Below are 16,871 nucleotides of genomic sequence, written 5' to 3' on the forward strand. Positions count from 1 at the left end.
CTAGGATGAGCAGTCAAGACAGCCTGCTCCCAGCGCTGACCACAGCTATCCACTCATTCAGCAGTCTTAAACACCTGCCCTGGGGGAACAGTGAAGATAGGAGAGGGACTGAGTGGGCTGCGCCACCTGGACCCTCTGGCTGGGAAGGGTTATAACGGGAGGGGGACCAAAGGAGGGCGAGTGGTTCCATAGGAAGGTCCTGGAACCCTATGGCGACAGATGGTGGCTGGACTAAGGTGTGTGAGAAGGTGTCAGAAAAGCGTAGGTTGGGACGGGTATGTTGGGGGGTGGTCATGGCAATGGCCCCGCTGTGGACGCCAGTGAAGACTCTGGACGCTGTAAACCCGGGAGTAGGGATGGGGGAGTAGGGAAGGCAGTGGGACAGAAGTCTGGTACTGGACAAGCATCACCGAATTCAGGCTGGGACGTGGTAATATGCGAAGGAGAAAGACAACCCCCACCATGGACAGGCAGCAATAAGACTATAAGACGCATGCGCGGAGCGTCCAAGCCTCGTGCAGCCCTACTCCCGGCTCCCTGTCCGCGTGCTGATTGGCGCTGTCGCCACGGGGCGGGGCCTGCACAGCGCTTGCGCAGCACGCGGGCCCGCGCGCGCGGGTGGGTGGGCGGAGCGGGCCCCCCGAGCGGGGGCTGGCGAGCGCGGGGAGGGGGCTGAAAGGGCGGCAAAGCCGGCGCGCGCCCGGCTGGGGCTGGAGGGTGGGGGCCTGCGGGCCGGAACAGCCACGGTTAAGTGGCGGCAGCAGCGGAGGCAGCTGAGGCGGCGGCGGAGGCCGGGGGTCCGGGCGGCGGCGGCAGCGGCGGGCCGAGGAGCCGGGCGCGATGGAGCGGAAGAGGTGGGAGTGCCCGGCGCTCCCGCAGGGCTGGGAGAGGGAAGAAGTGCCCAGAAGGTCGGGGCTGTCGGCCGGCCACAGGGATGTCTTTTACTATAGGTGAATGAACGTGCCGGCCGGGCAGGGCCCCAACGAGCGCCTCCCAGCGGTCTCTGCGGCGGCTTGGGCACCCCGACCCGGGCTGAGGCCTGGGCCTCGCGCGTGCGTCGTACGTGCCTGCGTACCGGCTCGCGGCGGAGGCCCGGGTCCATGCGCGTGCGTGCCCGCGCACGCCCCCCCCCTCCCCCGTCCCAATCCTCGGCGCAGTGCGCGTGCGTTCCCAGCGCGGCCGCATGGCCCGCGGATCGGCCCCGGGCGTTGTAGCAGCGGCCTTTTCTTTGGCGGCAGTGGCAAACCTGCTGGCGGGCCGAGGGGCGCCCGGCGCAGGTCAGACGCCGCTGGGAGGCAGGCAGGGGTGGGGGCTGGGCTAGGTTTTCACTGATGGGCCCGAGAGGCGTATGTAGGAATGCAGGTTCCTGGGCCCTTCCCAGGGCTGCGTGTTTTTGAAGGGCCGCCCTTCCCCATCTTTGGTCATGTTCCGAGAGTGCCATCCCCTCAGGTCTTGTTCTCCAGTGATGCGGGACATGAGACTTTGTGAACCCCGCTCACACAGAGTCCAGCCTCTTGTGTTGATGTTATTGGTGATCTGAGTCTTTCAGAGTTCCCTCTCCCCAAATTGGAAAGAGGGGTTGGGCTGCGCTTGGCATAGGAGATGTGGCCAAATTGACCCGAACCTTCTCAGTGGAACAAAGAATTAGTGGGAGGCTCACAGCCCAGCCCCAGACCGTGGGCCACCTGCTATTTGCCTTCTCCCCCTTTTTTTATCCCTGACTGGTAGAGGATGCTTTTGTTTTTGAGCCAGCATTGACAGTTCCCTCCCCTTTGCTTCAGATTCCTGGTTGAAAGAGCGGCAGGCCACCTGCCTCGTGTTCAGTGCCAGCAGCTGCAGGGGTGGGGTGGGGTGTGTGAGCTGCCGGGTTGTGAGCCCAGAAACTGTCTGGGTGAGGCCAAAGAGAAGCAGTAAAAACCAATGGTCCATTCTCCAGTACTCGGCCACTTCTACCCCTTCCCTAGGTCTTTCCTAGGCTCGTTTTGGGAGAAGGAGGGAAGTGAGCAGGGAAGGAAGGGATAGTGACTGGTCCAGGACAAGCTCAAGTTCTGGTTTCCAGAGTGCAGGGCAGCAATAGGGAGTGAAACTGTTGGCCTCCAAATGTGTACAGGAATTGGCTGGAGCCGTTAACTTACTCGTTTATATAGTGGCACTGCAAATGGTGTTTCTTAGGGACACGTGCATTCCTGTTCACTACCATCTACCTTGACATTACTACCTCACAGAATATTTAGAAAACATAAATCCTTTTAGTTCTGGCCTAGGTCAGTGGGGAGGCCTCAAATTAGTAACAGCATGCCTCATTTAATTCCAAAGATGCTTGTGTGCTAGCTTTTGGACCCAAGGGCTGAGGCAGGTCTCACTGCCTTCAATCTTTTGTTACTTTAACAAACATCTCTGCAGCATCTGCTGGGTGTCTGGCACTGCTGGGTCCTGGCCATTCAGCTGAGTAAGACCCCAGCTATCCCCTCCTGGGTGATAGCTGAGGTACCAGCCCACACCCTGTTACTCCTAGGTTTCTGGTGGTGACATATATTGAGAAGTACAGGGATCTGTTAGGGCTGGTAGTAGGGGTGCTTGACTGAGGCTGGGGCAGATCAGGAGAGCCTCTCTGAGGTGGTGACACTGAACTGAGCCCTAACAGTATAGCTGGGATGAGCAGTCCATGCAGTGGGAGCTGCAGGATCCTGTGCTGAGTTCCCTGAGAGAGCAGTGTGCAGTTCAGGAGCTGAATCAAGGCCAGAGTAGCTGGAGTACCTTCTTGTCTCCACCTGCCTAGGAGCCTGTCAGGGCCTCAGCTGAATGGGACCCCACTCTGAGGTCTCAGCCCCAAGCGTGGGTCTGTACAGATGTGACATCAGGTTTCCCATGGCTACACTGAAAAGGTGAGGGCCTGAGATGGGAGAGGAGAAGGTGCAGGGTCCAGCTCCATTCTCAGGTCTCTGGCCTGAGTGACCCACCAGATACTCATCAGGTGTCCTGCTTTCTCCCAGTGGTGGGAGGTGTAGGGGCATGTGATGTGAAGCTGTGATGTTTTCCTGGAATATGGGTTCCTGGCCCCATCACCACTCGGAGCCCCCTTCTGAGCTACGTGACTGGGCAGGAGCATGGATAGATTTTCCTGAATTCTCTTAATGCATTGGGGGCTGAGAAGTCAAACAGACCTGGCTCTGGGTTCTAGTCCTGCCCCTAGGTATATGCAGGCCTTGAATTCTTGGGAGGGAGCAAGTGTGTTCTTTGAATAATTGCACTGCAAGAGAGGTGGAATGACCTTAGAGATCGTCCCCTAGGGCTCACTTACCTGCCCCTCCATCTTGGTTTTCCTGAGCTTCACTCAGAATCTGCTGGGACTTGGAGAGGGGATAGTTTGAGCATCTGGTCTCAACTGTGTGCATGGGTTTTTTTTCCTTTGCCACAAAAAGTGACATTCAGAGAAAAAAAATGACAAGATGTCCATCTCATAACTCCTTTCCCTTCCCACTCTTGCTCTTCTTCAACCTCCCCAAGACTGAACCCTAGCTGGGGTGAGGTAGCAGGCCAGGCCTTTTCAGATGAGGTCAGCAACATTGAGTGGCATCTCCTCAATGGAAGTGTTATAGAAGGTCTCAATATCTCAAAGAATTATCTTCTGTTGCCATATTAATAGCCACACCCTTATGACCAAAACGTCTATTCTAGCTGATTCTGTGGATATACTTTTCTTTCCTGGTGGGAAGGTCATTCAGCTGCATGTTTTCTTTGTGAAATAAGTCTCACTGTTTGACATTTTCCATCCAAGCAGGAAATTGAGGATTTGGAGAAAGTTGGTACCCTAACGAACTTCAGGGTGTGTAGCATAGAGATGATTTTTCCCAAAAGATTTCATTTTAAAAGTAGAAATAAACTGCCTGACCAGGCGGTGGCACAGTGAATAGAGCGTTGGACTGGGATGCAGAGGACCCAGGTTCGAGACCCCGAGGTTGCCAGCTTGAGCGTGGGTTCATCTGGTTTGAGCAAAGCTTATCAGCTTGGACCCAAGGTCGCTGGCTCAAGCAAGGGGTTACTCGGTCTGCTGAAGGCCTGTAGTCAAGGCACATGAGAAAGCAATCAATGAACAACTAAGGTGTCGCAACGAAAAACTGATGATTGATGCTTCTCATCTCTCTCCGTTCCTGTCTGTCTGTCCCTATCTATCTCTCTTTCTGACTCTGTCTCTGGAAAAAAAAAAAAAAAAGGTAGAAATAAACTTAGGAAAAGTAGAACAGCAACCCTGTCTACTGATGAGAAGCAGAGCTGTGGGGAAAGACAAGGTCGGAGGCAAGTGTCTGTTATCTTGCATCTCTGTGGGCCCCCAGGCTCCATGCTGGGCACTGGCTCTCATCCCTACGGCACAACCAGCTGTGCTCCCTAGTAGGCCTGCCTCCAGAGAAGATCCATGGTGCTCATTTGTTTTCTCATTCACTAAATAAATATCAGGGGTGTCTTCTGTCAGTATAGATCAGCAAAACTTGTTTTAAAAATTGAGATAGGCCTGACCTGTGGTGGCGCAGTGGGATAAAGCGTCGACCTGGAACACTGAGGTCGCCGGTTCGAAACCTTGGGCTTACCTGGTCAAGGCATATATGGGAGTTGATGCTTCATGCTCCTCCCCCTTCTCTCTCTCTCACTCCTCTCTCTCTAAAAAAAAAAAAAAATCAATAAATAAAAAATTGAGATAATTGCCCTGGTCAGGTAGCTCAATTGGTTAGCATCCTCCTAAAGCACAGTTTGCCGGTTTGATCCCGTCAGGGCACTTACAGGAACAGATCGATGTTCCTTTCACTCTATCTCCCTTCCTCTCTCACTAAAATCAATAAAAAAAAATTTTTTTAATTGAGATAACAGCCTGACCAGGCAGTGGTGCAGTGGATAGAGCGTCGGATTGGGACTCGGAGGACCCAGGTTTCAAACCCCGAGGTCACGAGCTTGAGCGCAGGCTCATCTGGTTAGAACAAAGCTCACCAGCTTGAGCCCAAGGTTGCTGGCTTGAGCAAGGAGTCACTCTGTCTGCTGTAGCCTTCCCGGTCAAGGCACATATGAGAAAGCAATGAACAACTAAGGTGCAGCAACAAAGAATTGATACTTCTCATCACTCTCCCTTCCTGTCTGTCCCTCTCTCTGTCTCTGTCACAGACACACACACAAAATTGAGATAACAGTTACACATTCCATACAATTTACCCTTTAAAAGCTTACAATGTGGCAGTTTTTAGTACATTTCACAACATTGTGCAGCCATCACCACTGTAGTTCTGAAACATGCTCATCACCCCAAAATGAAGCCCTGTGTCCATTAGTGCCACTACCCATTCCCTCCCTGACCCCCTGGCACTTTTTCTTAACACTTTATTGAGATACAGTGCATATACTATACTACTCACCCATTTGAAGTGTACAATTGAGTTTTGGCATATACACAGATATACACAGCCATCACCACAGTCAATTTTAAGACAGCCCCCAAAAGAATCCCAAACTCTTCCAACTATCACTGACCTATGTCCTTGTCCCCCAGCCTAAGCAACCGCTAATCTGCATTGTGTTTTCTTTTCCATTCTCATTCATTTTCTAACATTTCCACTGATAGAAGCATCAACTCATTCCATTTAGCTGTGTACTCATCGATTGCTTTTTGTAAGTGTCCTGAACGGGGATCAAACCCACGACCTCCATGCGCCAAGATGACACTTTTCATTGAGACACCCAGCCAGGGCCCTCGTTTATTTTTAAAGATAGAACAGGCCCTGGCCGGTTGGCTCAGTGGTAGAGCGTCGGCCTGGCGTGCAGAAGTCCAGGGTTCGATTTCCGGCCAGGGCACACAGGAGAAGCGCCTGTCTGCTTCTCCACCCCTCCCCCTCTCCTTCCTCTCTGTCTCTCTCTTCCCCTCCCGCAGCTGAGGCTCCATTGGAGCAAAGATGGCCCGGGCATTGGGGATGGCTTCTTGGCCTCTGCCCCAGGTGCTAGAGTGGCTCTGGTCGCAACAGCGACGCTCCGGAGGGGCAGAGTGTCGTCCCTGGTGGGCGTGCCGGGTGGATCCCGGTAGGGCACATGCGGGAGTCTGACTGTCTCTCCCCGTTTCCAGCTTCAGAAAAATACAAAAAAAAAAAAAAAAAGAACAGCAAGCCTGACCTATGGTGGTGCAGTGGATAAAATGTCAACCTGGAACGCTGAGGTCACCAGTTCAAAACCCTGGGCTTGCCTGGTCAAGGCACATATGGGAGTTGATCATTCCTGCTCCTTCCTTTTCTCTCTCTCTCTCTAAAAATAAATAAGATCTTAAAAAATAAAAAGAACAGCAACAGGTGGGGTGCCTGGAGGCAAGGAAATGTTGGTGTTTTGTGAGGGTCCCTTCCCTTTGCCTTTCTGCTGCCCTGGGCACGTGAATAATAGCCAGCACAGAGCATAATAGAAAGGTAAATCTTCCAGAAGAGCCCTTGTGGCCTCAGAATATGAGGCTGTTGCTCACTCTATTGGGGCACCGTGTCCTAGTGGACATGGTTGAGTCAAGGGAAAGGCGTAAGTTCCTACAATGACCTTGCCTAGTAAGAGGTCCCAGCAAGGCTGCCTTAACTGAATGTAGTATTGGCTACATGGCACTGCAGAAGTGGGTTTCCTTTTGGCTGGAACAGGTCCCACTCAGCCATCGATTGTCCTTCATCTGCTGTGTACCAGGACATCTGGAGCAGGACAGGAGGTGGCAAGCATGCTTTCTCAAATTAGGGACTTATCCCAGAGGTTTCCCCATGCTCATCAGCAGTTATCCCTCCATCCTCCTCCCCAGCCCCTGGCACCCATAAATCCACTTCCTTTACTTGTGAATTTGTGTATTCTGGACATTTCATATAAATGAAATCATACACTCTGTGGCCTTTTGTGTCTGGCTTCTCTCATTTAGGCGCCACGTTGTAGCAAGCATCAGTGCTCTCCTTTTCATGGCTGAGGAATATTCCATTGTGTAGATGGGTCATGTTGTGTTTATCTGTTTGTTAGCTGGTAGATATCCAGGTTGTTTCCACGTATGCATATTGTGAATCCTGCTGCTATGAATATTTGGGTGTAAGTTTTTGCATGGATGTATGTTTTCATTTCTCAAGGAAGTACCCTGCGGGGCGGAGGGGGGGTGTTAAAATTGCTGTTTGATCCTTTGAAGAGCTGCCGGACTGTTTACAAAGTGGCTGCGTGAGTTTATGACAGTACTGTTACTGCATGCTGGGTTCTGTGCTGGTCATTTCCAGCAAGGTTATGTTGACTGCACTGCACAGTGCCTCTGCGATGGGTTCGTGTCCTAGGAGCTGAGCAGGTTGCAGACCTTCATAGCCAGGTCTCCCTGGCTCCTGCTTCCCAGTGCTCCTGACAGGTCACACCTGAGCAGTTGTTTGGGGTTCTGGCCTCAAATCTTAGCATGAGATTTTACCACCCTGCTCCCTAGGAGACCCCAGTCCCAATGTTGTAACCTCCAGAAGGAGATTGCTGTTAGGTCTTGTCCTTCAGATATCTGCTATTATTGGATCTGTTCTCAAGAACATGGCCTACTTCTGTTTCTGGAATGTTCTGGAAGTGGTAGCCAGGCTCCTCGAACTAGAGGCCCCATCCCTCTGTAGGTCCAGGCATTCATCCCTGCTCTAGACCGTGGCATCTACTATGGGCCTGGTGTTGAGGGTGCAGGGTGGTCCAGTGCGTCCCACAGCCACTGACTCCTCTCTGTCCGCAGCCCAAGCGGGAAGAAGTTCCGCAGCAAGCCGCAGCTGGCACGTTACCTGGGCGGCTCCATGGACCTGGGGGCCTTCGACTTCCGGACGGGCAAGATGCTGATGAGCAAGATGAACAAGAGCCGGCAGCGGGTGCGGTATGATTCCTCCAACCAGGTCAAGGTGAGCTGCCCTGCCCCACTCCATCCAGTCACATTTGGAGTTGGGGGTCACCACTTCAGACCCACTATAGTGGAGGGGAGCTGATACTATAATCCAATTTACTGATGTTGAAGTTGTAACGATTTGCTGAGGAATTTTGAAGGCCACATCAAAACAGAAACAAGATACCGTTTGTCATTCTGTCCCTTGAGAGGTCCCCAGCTGCCTCTGATGCCTGTCACACTTTCCCTCCCAGCACAGCATCGTTAACAGCTGGTAATCCACATGGTCACCCAGTGATGCTGTGTGTTCCTCAGTCTCTGATGGATGCATGTACAGAAAAACTTTAACTTTAAAAACTGTCCCTGCCTGGGCCACAGGACAGCCTGGGACAGCCCCAGGCCAATGCTTCACAGACAAAGAGGCACAGGAGGCCATGATGGGGCCGGTGTGTGTCCAGAGCCCCACTGAAGGCAGCAAATGGGCAGGCGCAGTGTGGCCTCTGGGTCCCTGAGTGCCACAGGGTATGTTAGTGACTGGGGAACAGGGAGTCAGGTCCTGCGAGTCTGGGTGCCAGTGTGCCTGTCTCCACAGGGCAAACCTGACCTGAATACAGCCCTCCCTGTCAGGCAGACAGCATCCATTTTTAAGCAGCCGGTGACCAAGATCACCAACCACCCCAGCAACAAGGTGAAGAGTGACCCCCAGAAGGCTGTGGAACAGCCCCGGCAGGTGAGCACACACCTGGGCCAAGTCAGGCCCAGTCTGAACCCTCAGTTCTCTCCATGGTAAGTCCTCTCTCTCTGTCTCTCTCTCTCTCTCCCTCTCCCTTTCTCTCTCTCCTTTTTGTTTTGTTTTGTGACAGAGAGACAGACAGCGAGGGACAGACAGACAGGAAGGGAGAGATGAGAAACATCAGTTCTTCGTTATAGCTCCTTAGTTGTTCATTGATTGCTTTCTCATATGTGCCTTGACCAGTGGGCTACAGCAGAGCGAGTGACCCCTTGCTCAAGCCAGCGACCTTTGGGCGCAAGCTAGTGACCTTGGGGTCATGTCTCTGATCCCACACTCAAGCCAGTGACCCCGTGTTCAAGCCTGATGGGCCCTCGCTCAAGCTGGCGACCTCAGGGTTTTAAACCTGGGCCCTCTGTATCCCAGTCCGACACTCTTCTGTGCCACCACCTGGTCAGGCTCTATTTCTTTTTTTAAACAGGCTTAATTCAATTTATTTTTCTTATATAAAATTATGTGGTGGCCACAGCTGGAGCCTGGGTCCTCTGCACAGACACTCTAGTGTGGGTCTTTACAAGATGATCAGTGAATTCCGGATAGACTTGGTGAACACAGTCTCTTTCCATAGGTCGGGGGAGAGACAGCTATAGGTCTTAGAGATGGCATCAAAGGTGACCTTGGCAAAGTTGCCCAGGGTGGCATTGTAACACCTGGCCAAGGTATACCAGTTGTCAATACTGGCCATCAGCAGCAGCTTCTTGGGCACAGGAGCTGAGACAATGCCAGTGCCCCTGAGGGTGGGGATGAGGTACACCAGCACAGAGTCACAGTGTCCAGTCACCTGGCTAGGGACAGGTGAAGCTTGCCAGTCTTGTTCTCCCACTAGCCTCACTCTACAGGGATAATAGAGAGCTTGGCCAGGATGATAACCTCAAGATGGCAGTGGCTAGTTCCTTAGAGCACTTATCCATTGTAGTACCCAGTGACAACAAATGTCTTGAACTGGGTCCTCTGGCCAGTGTGTATGTGCTTTTGCATGGACATAATTTTCAAAACCTTATCTTTGAGGGCTCTGGCCAGCTAACTCAGTTGGTTAAGGGTTTCATCCCAAAATGACAAGGTTGCAAGTTCAATCCCCAGTCAGGGCACACATGGGAAGTAACCAAAGAATGCACGACTGAGTGGAACAACAAACTAATGCTTCACTTTCCCCTCCCAGTCTCTCCCTTCCTCTCTCTGTCTCTCTAAATCGATGAATAAATAAAAAAAAAAAAATTAAGCTCTGACCAGATAGTTCAGTTAGTTGGAGCATCGTCCTGAAGCACAGACGTTGCTGGTTCAACCCCCAGTCAGGGCACATACAGGAGCAGCTCAGTGTTCCTGTCTGTCTCTCTCCATGCTTCTCTTTTTCTTTTTTTTTTTAAAGCCAGATTTTTATTTTATTTATTCATTTTAGAGAGGAGAGAGAGAGGGAGAGAGAGAGACAGAGAAGAGAGAGACAGAAGGGGGGGAGGAGCTGGAAGCATCAACTCCCATATGTGCCTTAACCAGGCAAGCCCAGGGTTTCGAACTGGTGACCCCAGCATTTCCAGGTCGATGCTTTATCCACTGCGCCACCACAGGTCAGGTTCCATGCCTCTCTTAAAAAAAATAAACACACAAAAAAAACATAAAAAACCTCATCCTTGAGAAATGCCCCCAGGAAAAAGTCAATGATCTCAGATTTTTTGATGGGCAGGGTGAAGAGATGAATACAGCTTCTCCAGGGACTTGATCTTCATGTCCTTGGACAGTTGGCCCAGTTTGGTGTGGCCTCAGTGCCGACCTTAATCCTGACCCCAGCCTTGACTTCAGCCCCAGATTCCTGGTGGCCTCCCATTTCAGGATCCTTGGGGCCTCTGGGCCCTTCCACAGCACTGGCAACATCTGCTATTTGGTGTTTCCTTGGAGAAGAAGCTTGGTGCATTCTTCAGGGCCTACAACTGTGGGTCCCTTAGCCCAGGTGCAGGTCAGGAACAGTCACCCCAGAACTTAGTTCTGTGGGGAGCAGAGCCCCATCCTGGCCCTGCTCACCACACAGACAGATGCTATGGCATTTAACAGTGTTTTCTGGCCACTGTTTTCCTGAATATGTAGTTAAGTTTTGTAGAGGGTTGTTTTAAATAATATCATACATATATGGCTTTAATAACCTTTTCAAAACTAAGAAATTACCCATGTGTTACGTATTTACAAACGCCCACACACTGTATAGTGAAGGTGTGCAGGACAGTCCTCTGGGAACCATAATCTGTAATTATTGACAGCACATCTGACATTCTGGGTCTTCATCAAGCTGAAAGCCAGAGTTGGCGTTTCTCTGCCCTAGGAGGACGAGCCTGGGTGTGGACCCCACTGGGTCTAGGGCAGGAACACTGAGGCCATGGCACCCTCATTTCCCAAGCTGGGTTCCAGCAGCCCCAGCCAGGGTAGAGGTCAGAGGTCACACTGAGACCACCATACTACATGTGGATGGGCTTCAGCCATCATCTGGACTGGTGTAGTTCACCTGTGCGTGGGGGTGCCTTGCTATCCCATCGGCCTCATGTCTGTCTGTCCGGTGGTAGCTCTTCTGGGAGAAGAAGCTGAGTGGCCTGAATGCCTTTGATATTGCGGAGGAGCTTGTGAAGACCATGGATCTCCCCAAGGGCCTGCAAGGTAACCCTAGTCCCCAGGACGGGCAGGGGGAAGTTAAGAGGGTGGCCAGGCCTGCAGGAATAAGGAAGGACCCCTCCAAGCCTTTGACCAGAGGGGCAGGCACCTGGTTCCTGGTCCAAGAGATAGCTGCCCAGAGCGGAACACAGCTTGGGGTGAAGTGGGTAGGGAGGCTGAGCCAGCAGGGGAGTCCTGGAAAGACTTGGGCTCCAATTTTGCTTCTGCACCATGAACCCAACTACCCATCCCTGAGCACGTAGAGCTCCTTTTCTCATGTGAGAACTGCCTGCCCATAAGGGGGGGTTGAGAGCAGCATCCAAGGCTGAGGGACAAAGGTCAGTGCCTGGTGGTGAGTGCTCTTCCTGCACCCTTGCAGGTGTGGGACCTGGCTGCACAGATGAGACCTTGCTCTCAGCCATTGCCAGCGCCCTGCACACCAGCACCATGCCCATCACTGGGCAGCTCTCAGCTGCTGTGGAGAAGAACCCTGGGGTATGGCTCAACACAGCCCAGCCCCTCTGCAAGGCCTTCATGGTGACTGACGAGGACATCAGGTAGTTGCCCTCCCACCCGGCCCTCTCTGTCACTCATGGCCAGTGTGTCTTTGAACTCTTGGGTCTGAGGCCTTTGAGGGTCCTGCTGAGGGGTGGAGTACACTCTCTGTGGCACAGAGGAGGAGGCTCTAGGCAGGGGTCTCCAAACTTTTTACACAGGGGGCCAGTTCACTGTCCCTCAGACCATTGGAGGGCTGCCAAATACAGTGGTCCTCTCACTGGCCACCACTGAAAGAGATGCCCCTTCCAGAAGTGCAGTGGGGGCTGGATAAATGGCCTCAGGGGGCCGCATTGCGGCCTGCGGGCCGTAGTTTGGGGATGCCTGCTCTAGAGAATGGCAAGAAGTGGACACACGACAGGAATAGGAAGTACTGGGTGAGAGGTGAAATGGACACATCCTGGGGCTTAAGTGCTGGGCCTGAGTTGGTGGTGCCCAGGTGCAGGTAGATGTGGGGCAGGAAACATCCATTTGATGGAACCTTCTGGAAAAACCCAGTAAAGAGGTGGTTTGAACTGGCACCAGGCAGGAATCCTCTACAAGTACTGAAAGGATAAACATGCATCCTTTAAACTTCAAAATGTCTGTACAGCTGAGATCAAAAGAAATTAGGAACACAGAAGGGACTGGAAACTAGAGCAGGTATGGCATGAGTGGTATATAGGGTCGGGTTGTGGTTATATGGGCCTCCTGTCTTGGCAGTTGGATTCAAAAGCTTCATCAGTATGAGTAAGAAGCCCCTGTGCCCGATACAAGGGAGGACACAGAACTAAGACACCACCCCCAATTCCCCATTGTCAGAGAGTGTGCCCAAGGGAAATGGCAAAAGAGGGAATTGAAAGTATAAGCGAAGAACACAACTCTGAAAAAAACTAAGGATTTTTAAAGCTAAGCAAAACTACAAATAGAAGTCACAATGAAAAACTCGGGAGCATAAAGTGAGGCAGTAGATTTGGTCCTGTTTGGAGAGGGGATGAGTAGTCAGCAGTGCTGAGAAGACACAGTAGGAAGGAGAGAAAGGGCTTCCCACCCACAGGACGAGGACTGGGCCAACATTTACTAGACCCGGTGACAGACACAAATGTTGGATTCACATTACAGTGAAGATGCAAAACTCAAGACAGGGAGGATCTTACAAACCACAGCAAGGGGAGGCAGATAGGCAAGCAGACCAGTCTGTCGCCGCTCTCTTTGCCATGGTATCAAGCCGAAAAACAAAGCCATTCCCCACCTAGAGTTCTCTGTCTGCAAACCTTGTCATCCACAGGATGAGTGACTCTCTAGCTAGATGGTGGACTGGGCACTCAAAGGTCTTTTTTTCTATTTGCAAACTCCACTCAAGTGATAGAAAAAGAACTCACATATGTATGTTAGACCAGAAGAGCCAGGCAGACTGGAACTGATTTGGGGTAGTGCCTGCCAGGTGGTGGCAAGAGAGTGGAGAAGTCAGTAGACAGGTGTCAGAGCACTTTGAGCCCTCATGGCTCAGTCCCCCCCAGAATTTGAGTGCACTATCAGGAAGGCTGTCAGATCTGCTTACTTGAGAAAAGAGTGTGAGCCACAGGTCAGGGCTAGAGGACCCTCAGGTACCCAAAATCACTGGCCCACATATGTCTGCATGTCCCACTCTCCTGGCCTTGCACCCTGGTCTTCCAAAGTCAGGGACATGTCTTGCCAGCACTCCGTGTGTCCCCAGGAAGCAGGAGGAGCTGGTGCAGCAGGTCCGCAAGCGGCTGGAGGAGGCACTGATGGCTGACATGCTGGCCCACGTGGAGGAGTTGGCCCGGGATGGTGAGGTGCCACTAGACAAGCCAGGCACTGAAGAGGAGGTGGAGGATGAGGAGGATGAGGAAGAGGAGCCTGAACAAGACCAGGAAATGGAGCACGTATAGAGCGGGTGTAGGTGGACCCCAAGCCACAGCATGTGCTTGGTAGTGACCACAGAGGGGAGAGACAGTCCAGGAGTCCTTGGGACCTGTTCCACGCCGGATGTAGACTGTGCTGGGAGAACTTTTGTCTCCCTGGAAAAGTCTAGGGTGGCCTGGCCCTCCCTGTCTTTCCAGGCCCTGCCTGAACCCTGCCTGTGTGTGGAGCACCTACAGACTCAGCCTCTGCCTTACTGGGACCAGGCTGTGGGGGAAGGCAGCCCCCCTCCCTTCCTAGGTATGTCCACTCCCCTAGGTCACTGGGTGACCTGGGGTCATGACTGGAGGATGTCTCCCCACATTTGCTCTTTAAAGGGACAGGCTTCCAGAAGTGCTGGTCGTTCTTGGGCCCTACCTGCAGGGGGCTGCCTCTCTGGGTCATGGCTCCTGGATACTGCTGTGCCTCTGGACTCACTGTTGCCACCCTGAGCTTCTCAGACAGGATAGCTGCCCTTTGGCAGCCTGCATGGTTCCCATGGGGGTCAGAGAAAGGTTCTTGAAACAGCCTTGCCTCCTGATCTTGACTGTGAGGGACAATCCTCCAGGCTAACCTGACAGCCCTCCCTGAAGGCGTTGAGGGGCAGTTCCCCGAGAGCCCCCCCCAGCCGGGCCAAGCCATGATGCTCAGAGCGTGTCGGAAAGCAAGCAGCACAACCCAGATGTTTCCTTTCAATAAATCAGTGGTACAAACTAGGCTGGATATCCCTTAACTGCTTTCCTTTTTGTGTTTGCTGCACATAAATGTGAAAGCTGGACTTCACATCTGAAAACCTTGCTGTCTGTGGCCTGGCATGCCCTGCCGAAGGGTCAGATGCTTGCGACTGAGGAAGACTGCTCACAGCTAGGAGCACAGTAGGTTAGATCTGTGTGCCTCAGTCTCTGCCTGTATTATAAACAGTTAACACCTAGCATTTGGGCTGTGGGCTCTCATGTAGCCTGGCTGGAGCTCCCACTAGGGTCCAGGCTCTGTTCCTATCCAAAGGTATGTTTCATGACTAATTATTTCTAAGAGCCATTCTCAGAACAGTAGCCTCCAGAGGCACTGAGGGCAGAGGTCATCAGAAAATCCTTTATCCATCCTCTGTAGCTTTAGTTCCTTGGGAGAGGTGTGCCACATTGTGCCTGCTCTTCCTTAACCACCCGCCTGCCTGTGACTGTTGGCAAGAACCCTGGTTGCTTGGTTATTTGGCTGAATACACTGGGCAGTCAGGCTATATGTGGGTATGTGCAGCAGGGGTGAGGGGTGATGTGGGAGCCCCTCAGAGCCATGGGGTGGGGGGAGGTTGCTGCCAGCTCAATCATCCAAGGATGCTGGTGCACTTGAACTGACCTCATCCTTCCAAGTCAATCTGAAGCACAAATCCTGAGAACCTTGAAGGCTACCTGAGAGTGTATCAGGGATGGGGTGCCAGGAAGGCCAGAGTCCCCCCATCTCCGGGAGGTGAGTGGAAGTACTAGCCCCTGTGAGGGCCTGATGTCCCTGATGTCCCCAGTCCTGCCCTGCCCTCCCCTCAGAGGGCCTGGGTGGAGGGGCTGCAGGGAAGTTGCTGTGGGTGATGAATAACAATGAGGCCACCTCAGACAAGCATGGTTGGAGCCTGGGTTCATTCTGAAGAACAGTGTGTCTGAACAATACAGGCCTTGCCTGGGTTCCCCAGGCTTGTATCCCATGGTTATCATCAATCCTGGGCTGGGTGATAACAGAATCAAGACAGGCTGTCCTGTCCCAGGGAAGGACAAATTTCCCTGTGGCCCTAAGGGGTACCCTAAGGTGCAGGTCTTCTGACAGTGACAGGTCCCAACACTATTGGCATAAAGCAGCTGTGGAGCTTTCCAGAAGATTCAGGGCTCCTGCATCTACTAGATGCAGTCCCCACTGCACCCTTGGAATGCCTGGAGATCCAGTATGTGTGTGGTGGGGGATCTTCAAAAGCAAGCACATAAAGACATCGTTGAGCCTGGTCTCAGGGACCTGAACTAGCCCTGCTGCCCCTGGCAATCCCAAGGGGTCCTGCAGCCCCTGGGCCAATGCTAACAGGTCAAGTGGCCATTGTTAGCCTTTCTCCAAACCTAAAGGCTAGTGCAGGAGCTGGGGGAACCCTGATTCCTCACCTGCCTGGCCTCCTTAGGTCCTCTGTACTCATCCCATAGGTCATCAGGACTTGGTGGCCTGGATCTCCCTCCCCACCCCCACAACATGGAGTCTCCATTTGTGTCTCCCCAGCCCTCCACAAGCGTTCTCTATACTCTGCAGCCAGTCCTTCATACCCGCCAGAACTGTCACCAGCTTCCAGAGGGAAAACTAAGGCTCAGGTTCACTACTTGCCCAGGTGCACCATTTGGAAAGGGTTGGGCCTGCCTGAGAACTTGGGTCTCTGGCCCTGGCTGGTGGCTCAGTGGTAGAGTGTCATCCCGGTGTGTTGATGTTCCAGGTTTTTTTCCCAGTCAGGGCACACAGGAGAAGTGCCCATCTGTTTTTCACCCCTCCCCCTCATTTCTGTCTCCTCCTGCAGCCATGGCTCAATTGGTGCGAGTTGGCCCCGGGCGCTGAGGATGGCTCTGTGGCCTTGGCTCAGGTGCTAGAATAGCTCAGTTGCTGAGCAATGGAGCAATACTCCAAATGGGCAGAGCATCACCCCTTAGAGGGCTTGCTGGGTGGATCCAGGTCAGGGTGCATATGGGAGTCTGTCTCTACCTTCCTTCCTCTCACTGAGTTAAAAATTAAAAAAAAAAGGAACTTGGGTCTCCACAACTCTGGCACCCATGCAGCTGGCCATCCATGCCAGACTCTGGCCACCAAAGGCCCTGAGCAGCCACTGAGCTCAGGCCCTCAAAAAGTAGGACAAGGGCCTGGGTCCTAGTGCCTCAATGGTTCTTCGTGAAGATGGAATGCCCCAGCCCTACCATAGGGCCCCTCACACTGTCCTGACATAGCTACCTTTCCAAGCCCAAGGGACCCTTCTGAATTCCTTCCTCTCCCCAGCATGACCCCCAGAGGCAAGGGTGCTGGAATTTATGAGTCAACAATTTAGGGGCATCTACACATCTCTTCAGTATGCCCAAGCAGGCAGAGGAGCTTTCTGAATCACCCTGCACCCCC

The 16,871-nt window shown here is 52.7% G+C and overlaps 1 protein-coding gene and 1 pseudogene across 2 annotated transcripts; one reads left to right on the plus strand and one right to left on the minus strand.

The window, feature by feature from the left end:
• The first annotated feature begins 649 nt into the window (after positions 1-649).
• MBD3 (methyl-CpG binding domain protein 3) lies at positions 650-14,464 on the plus strand. Of its 2 annotated transcripts, none has more exons than XM_066277225.1 (6): positions 650-950; positions 7,730-7,889; positions 8,463-8,600; positions 11,207-11,297; positions 11,671-11,848; positions 13,543-14,464. In XM_066277225.1, exons 1-6 carry the CDS (start codon positions 841-843, stop codon positions 13,736-13,738), a joined length of 873 nt encoding a protein of 290 aa, XP_066133322.1. In that variant the 5' UTR covers positions 650-840; the 3' UTR covers positions 13,739-14,464. The 2 variants fall into 2 exon arrangements, with proteins under 2 accessions (XP_066133322.1, XP_066133330.1); XM_066277233.1 differs by having other exon boundaries at positions 655-854.
• Positions 8,755-10,402, minus strand: LOC136320213 (small ribosomal subunit protein uS5-like; annotated as a pseudogene).
• Positions 14,465-16,871: the final 2,407 nt, after the last annotated feature.

Source organism: Saccopteryx bilineata, chromosome 1 (genome assembly GCF_036850765.1).
Source record: "Saccopteryx bilineata isolate mSacBil1 chromosome 1, mSacBil1_pri_phased_curated, whole genome shotgun sequence".
In the NCBI taxonomy this organism is placed as follows: domain Eukaryota; kingdom Metazoa; phylum Chordata; class Mammalia; order Chiroptera; family Emballonuridae; genus Saccopteryx; species Saccopteryx bilineata.

Coding starts and splice junctions, on each gene's coding strand:
- MBD3 (XM_066277225.1), top strand. CDS start 841: ATGGAGCGGAAGAGGTGGGAGTGCCCGGCGCTCCCGCAGGGCTGGGAG. Junction 7,890..8,462: donor ATTCCTCCAACCAGGTCAAG/GTGAGCTGCCCT, acceptor CTGTCTCCACAG/GGCAAACCTGACCTGAATAC. Junction 11,298..11,670: donor TCTCCCCAAGGGCCTGCAAG/GTAACCCTAGTC, acceptor GCACCCTTGCAG/GTGTGGGACCTGGCTGCACA.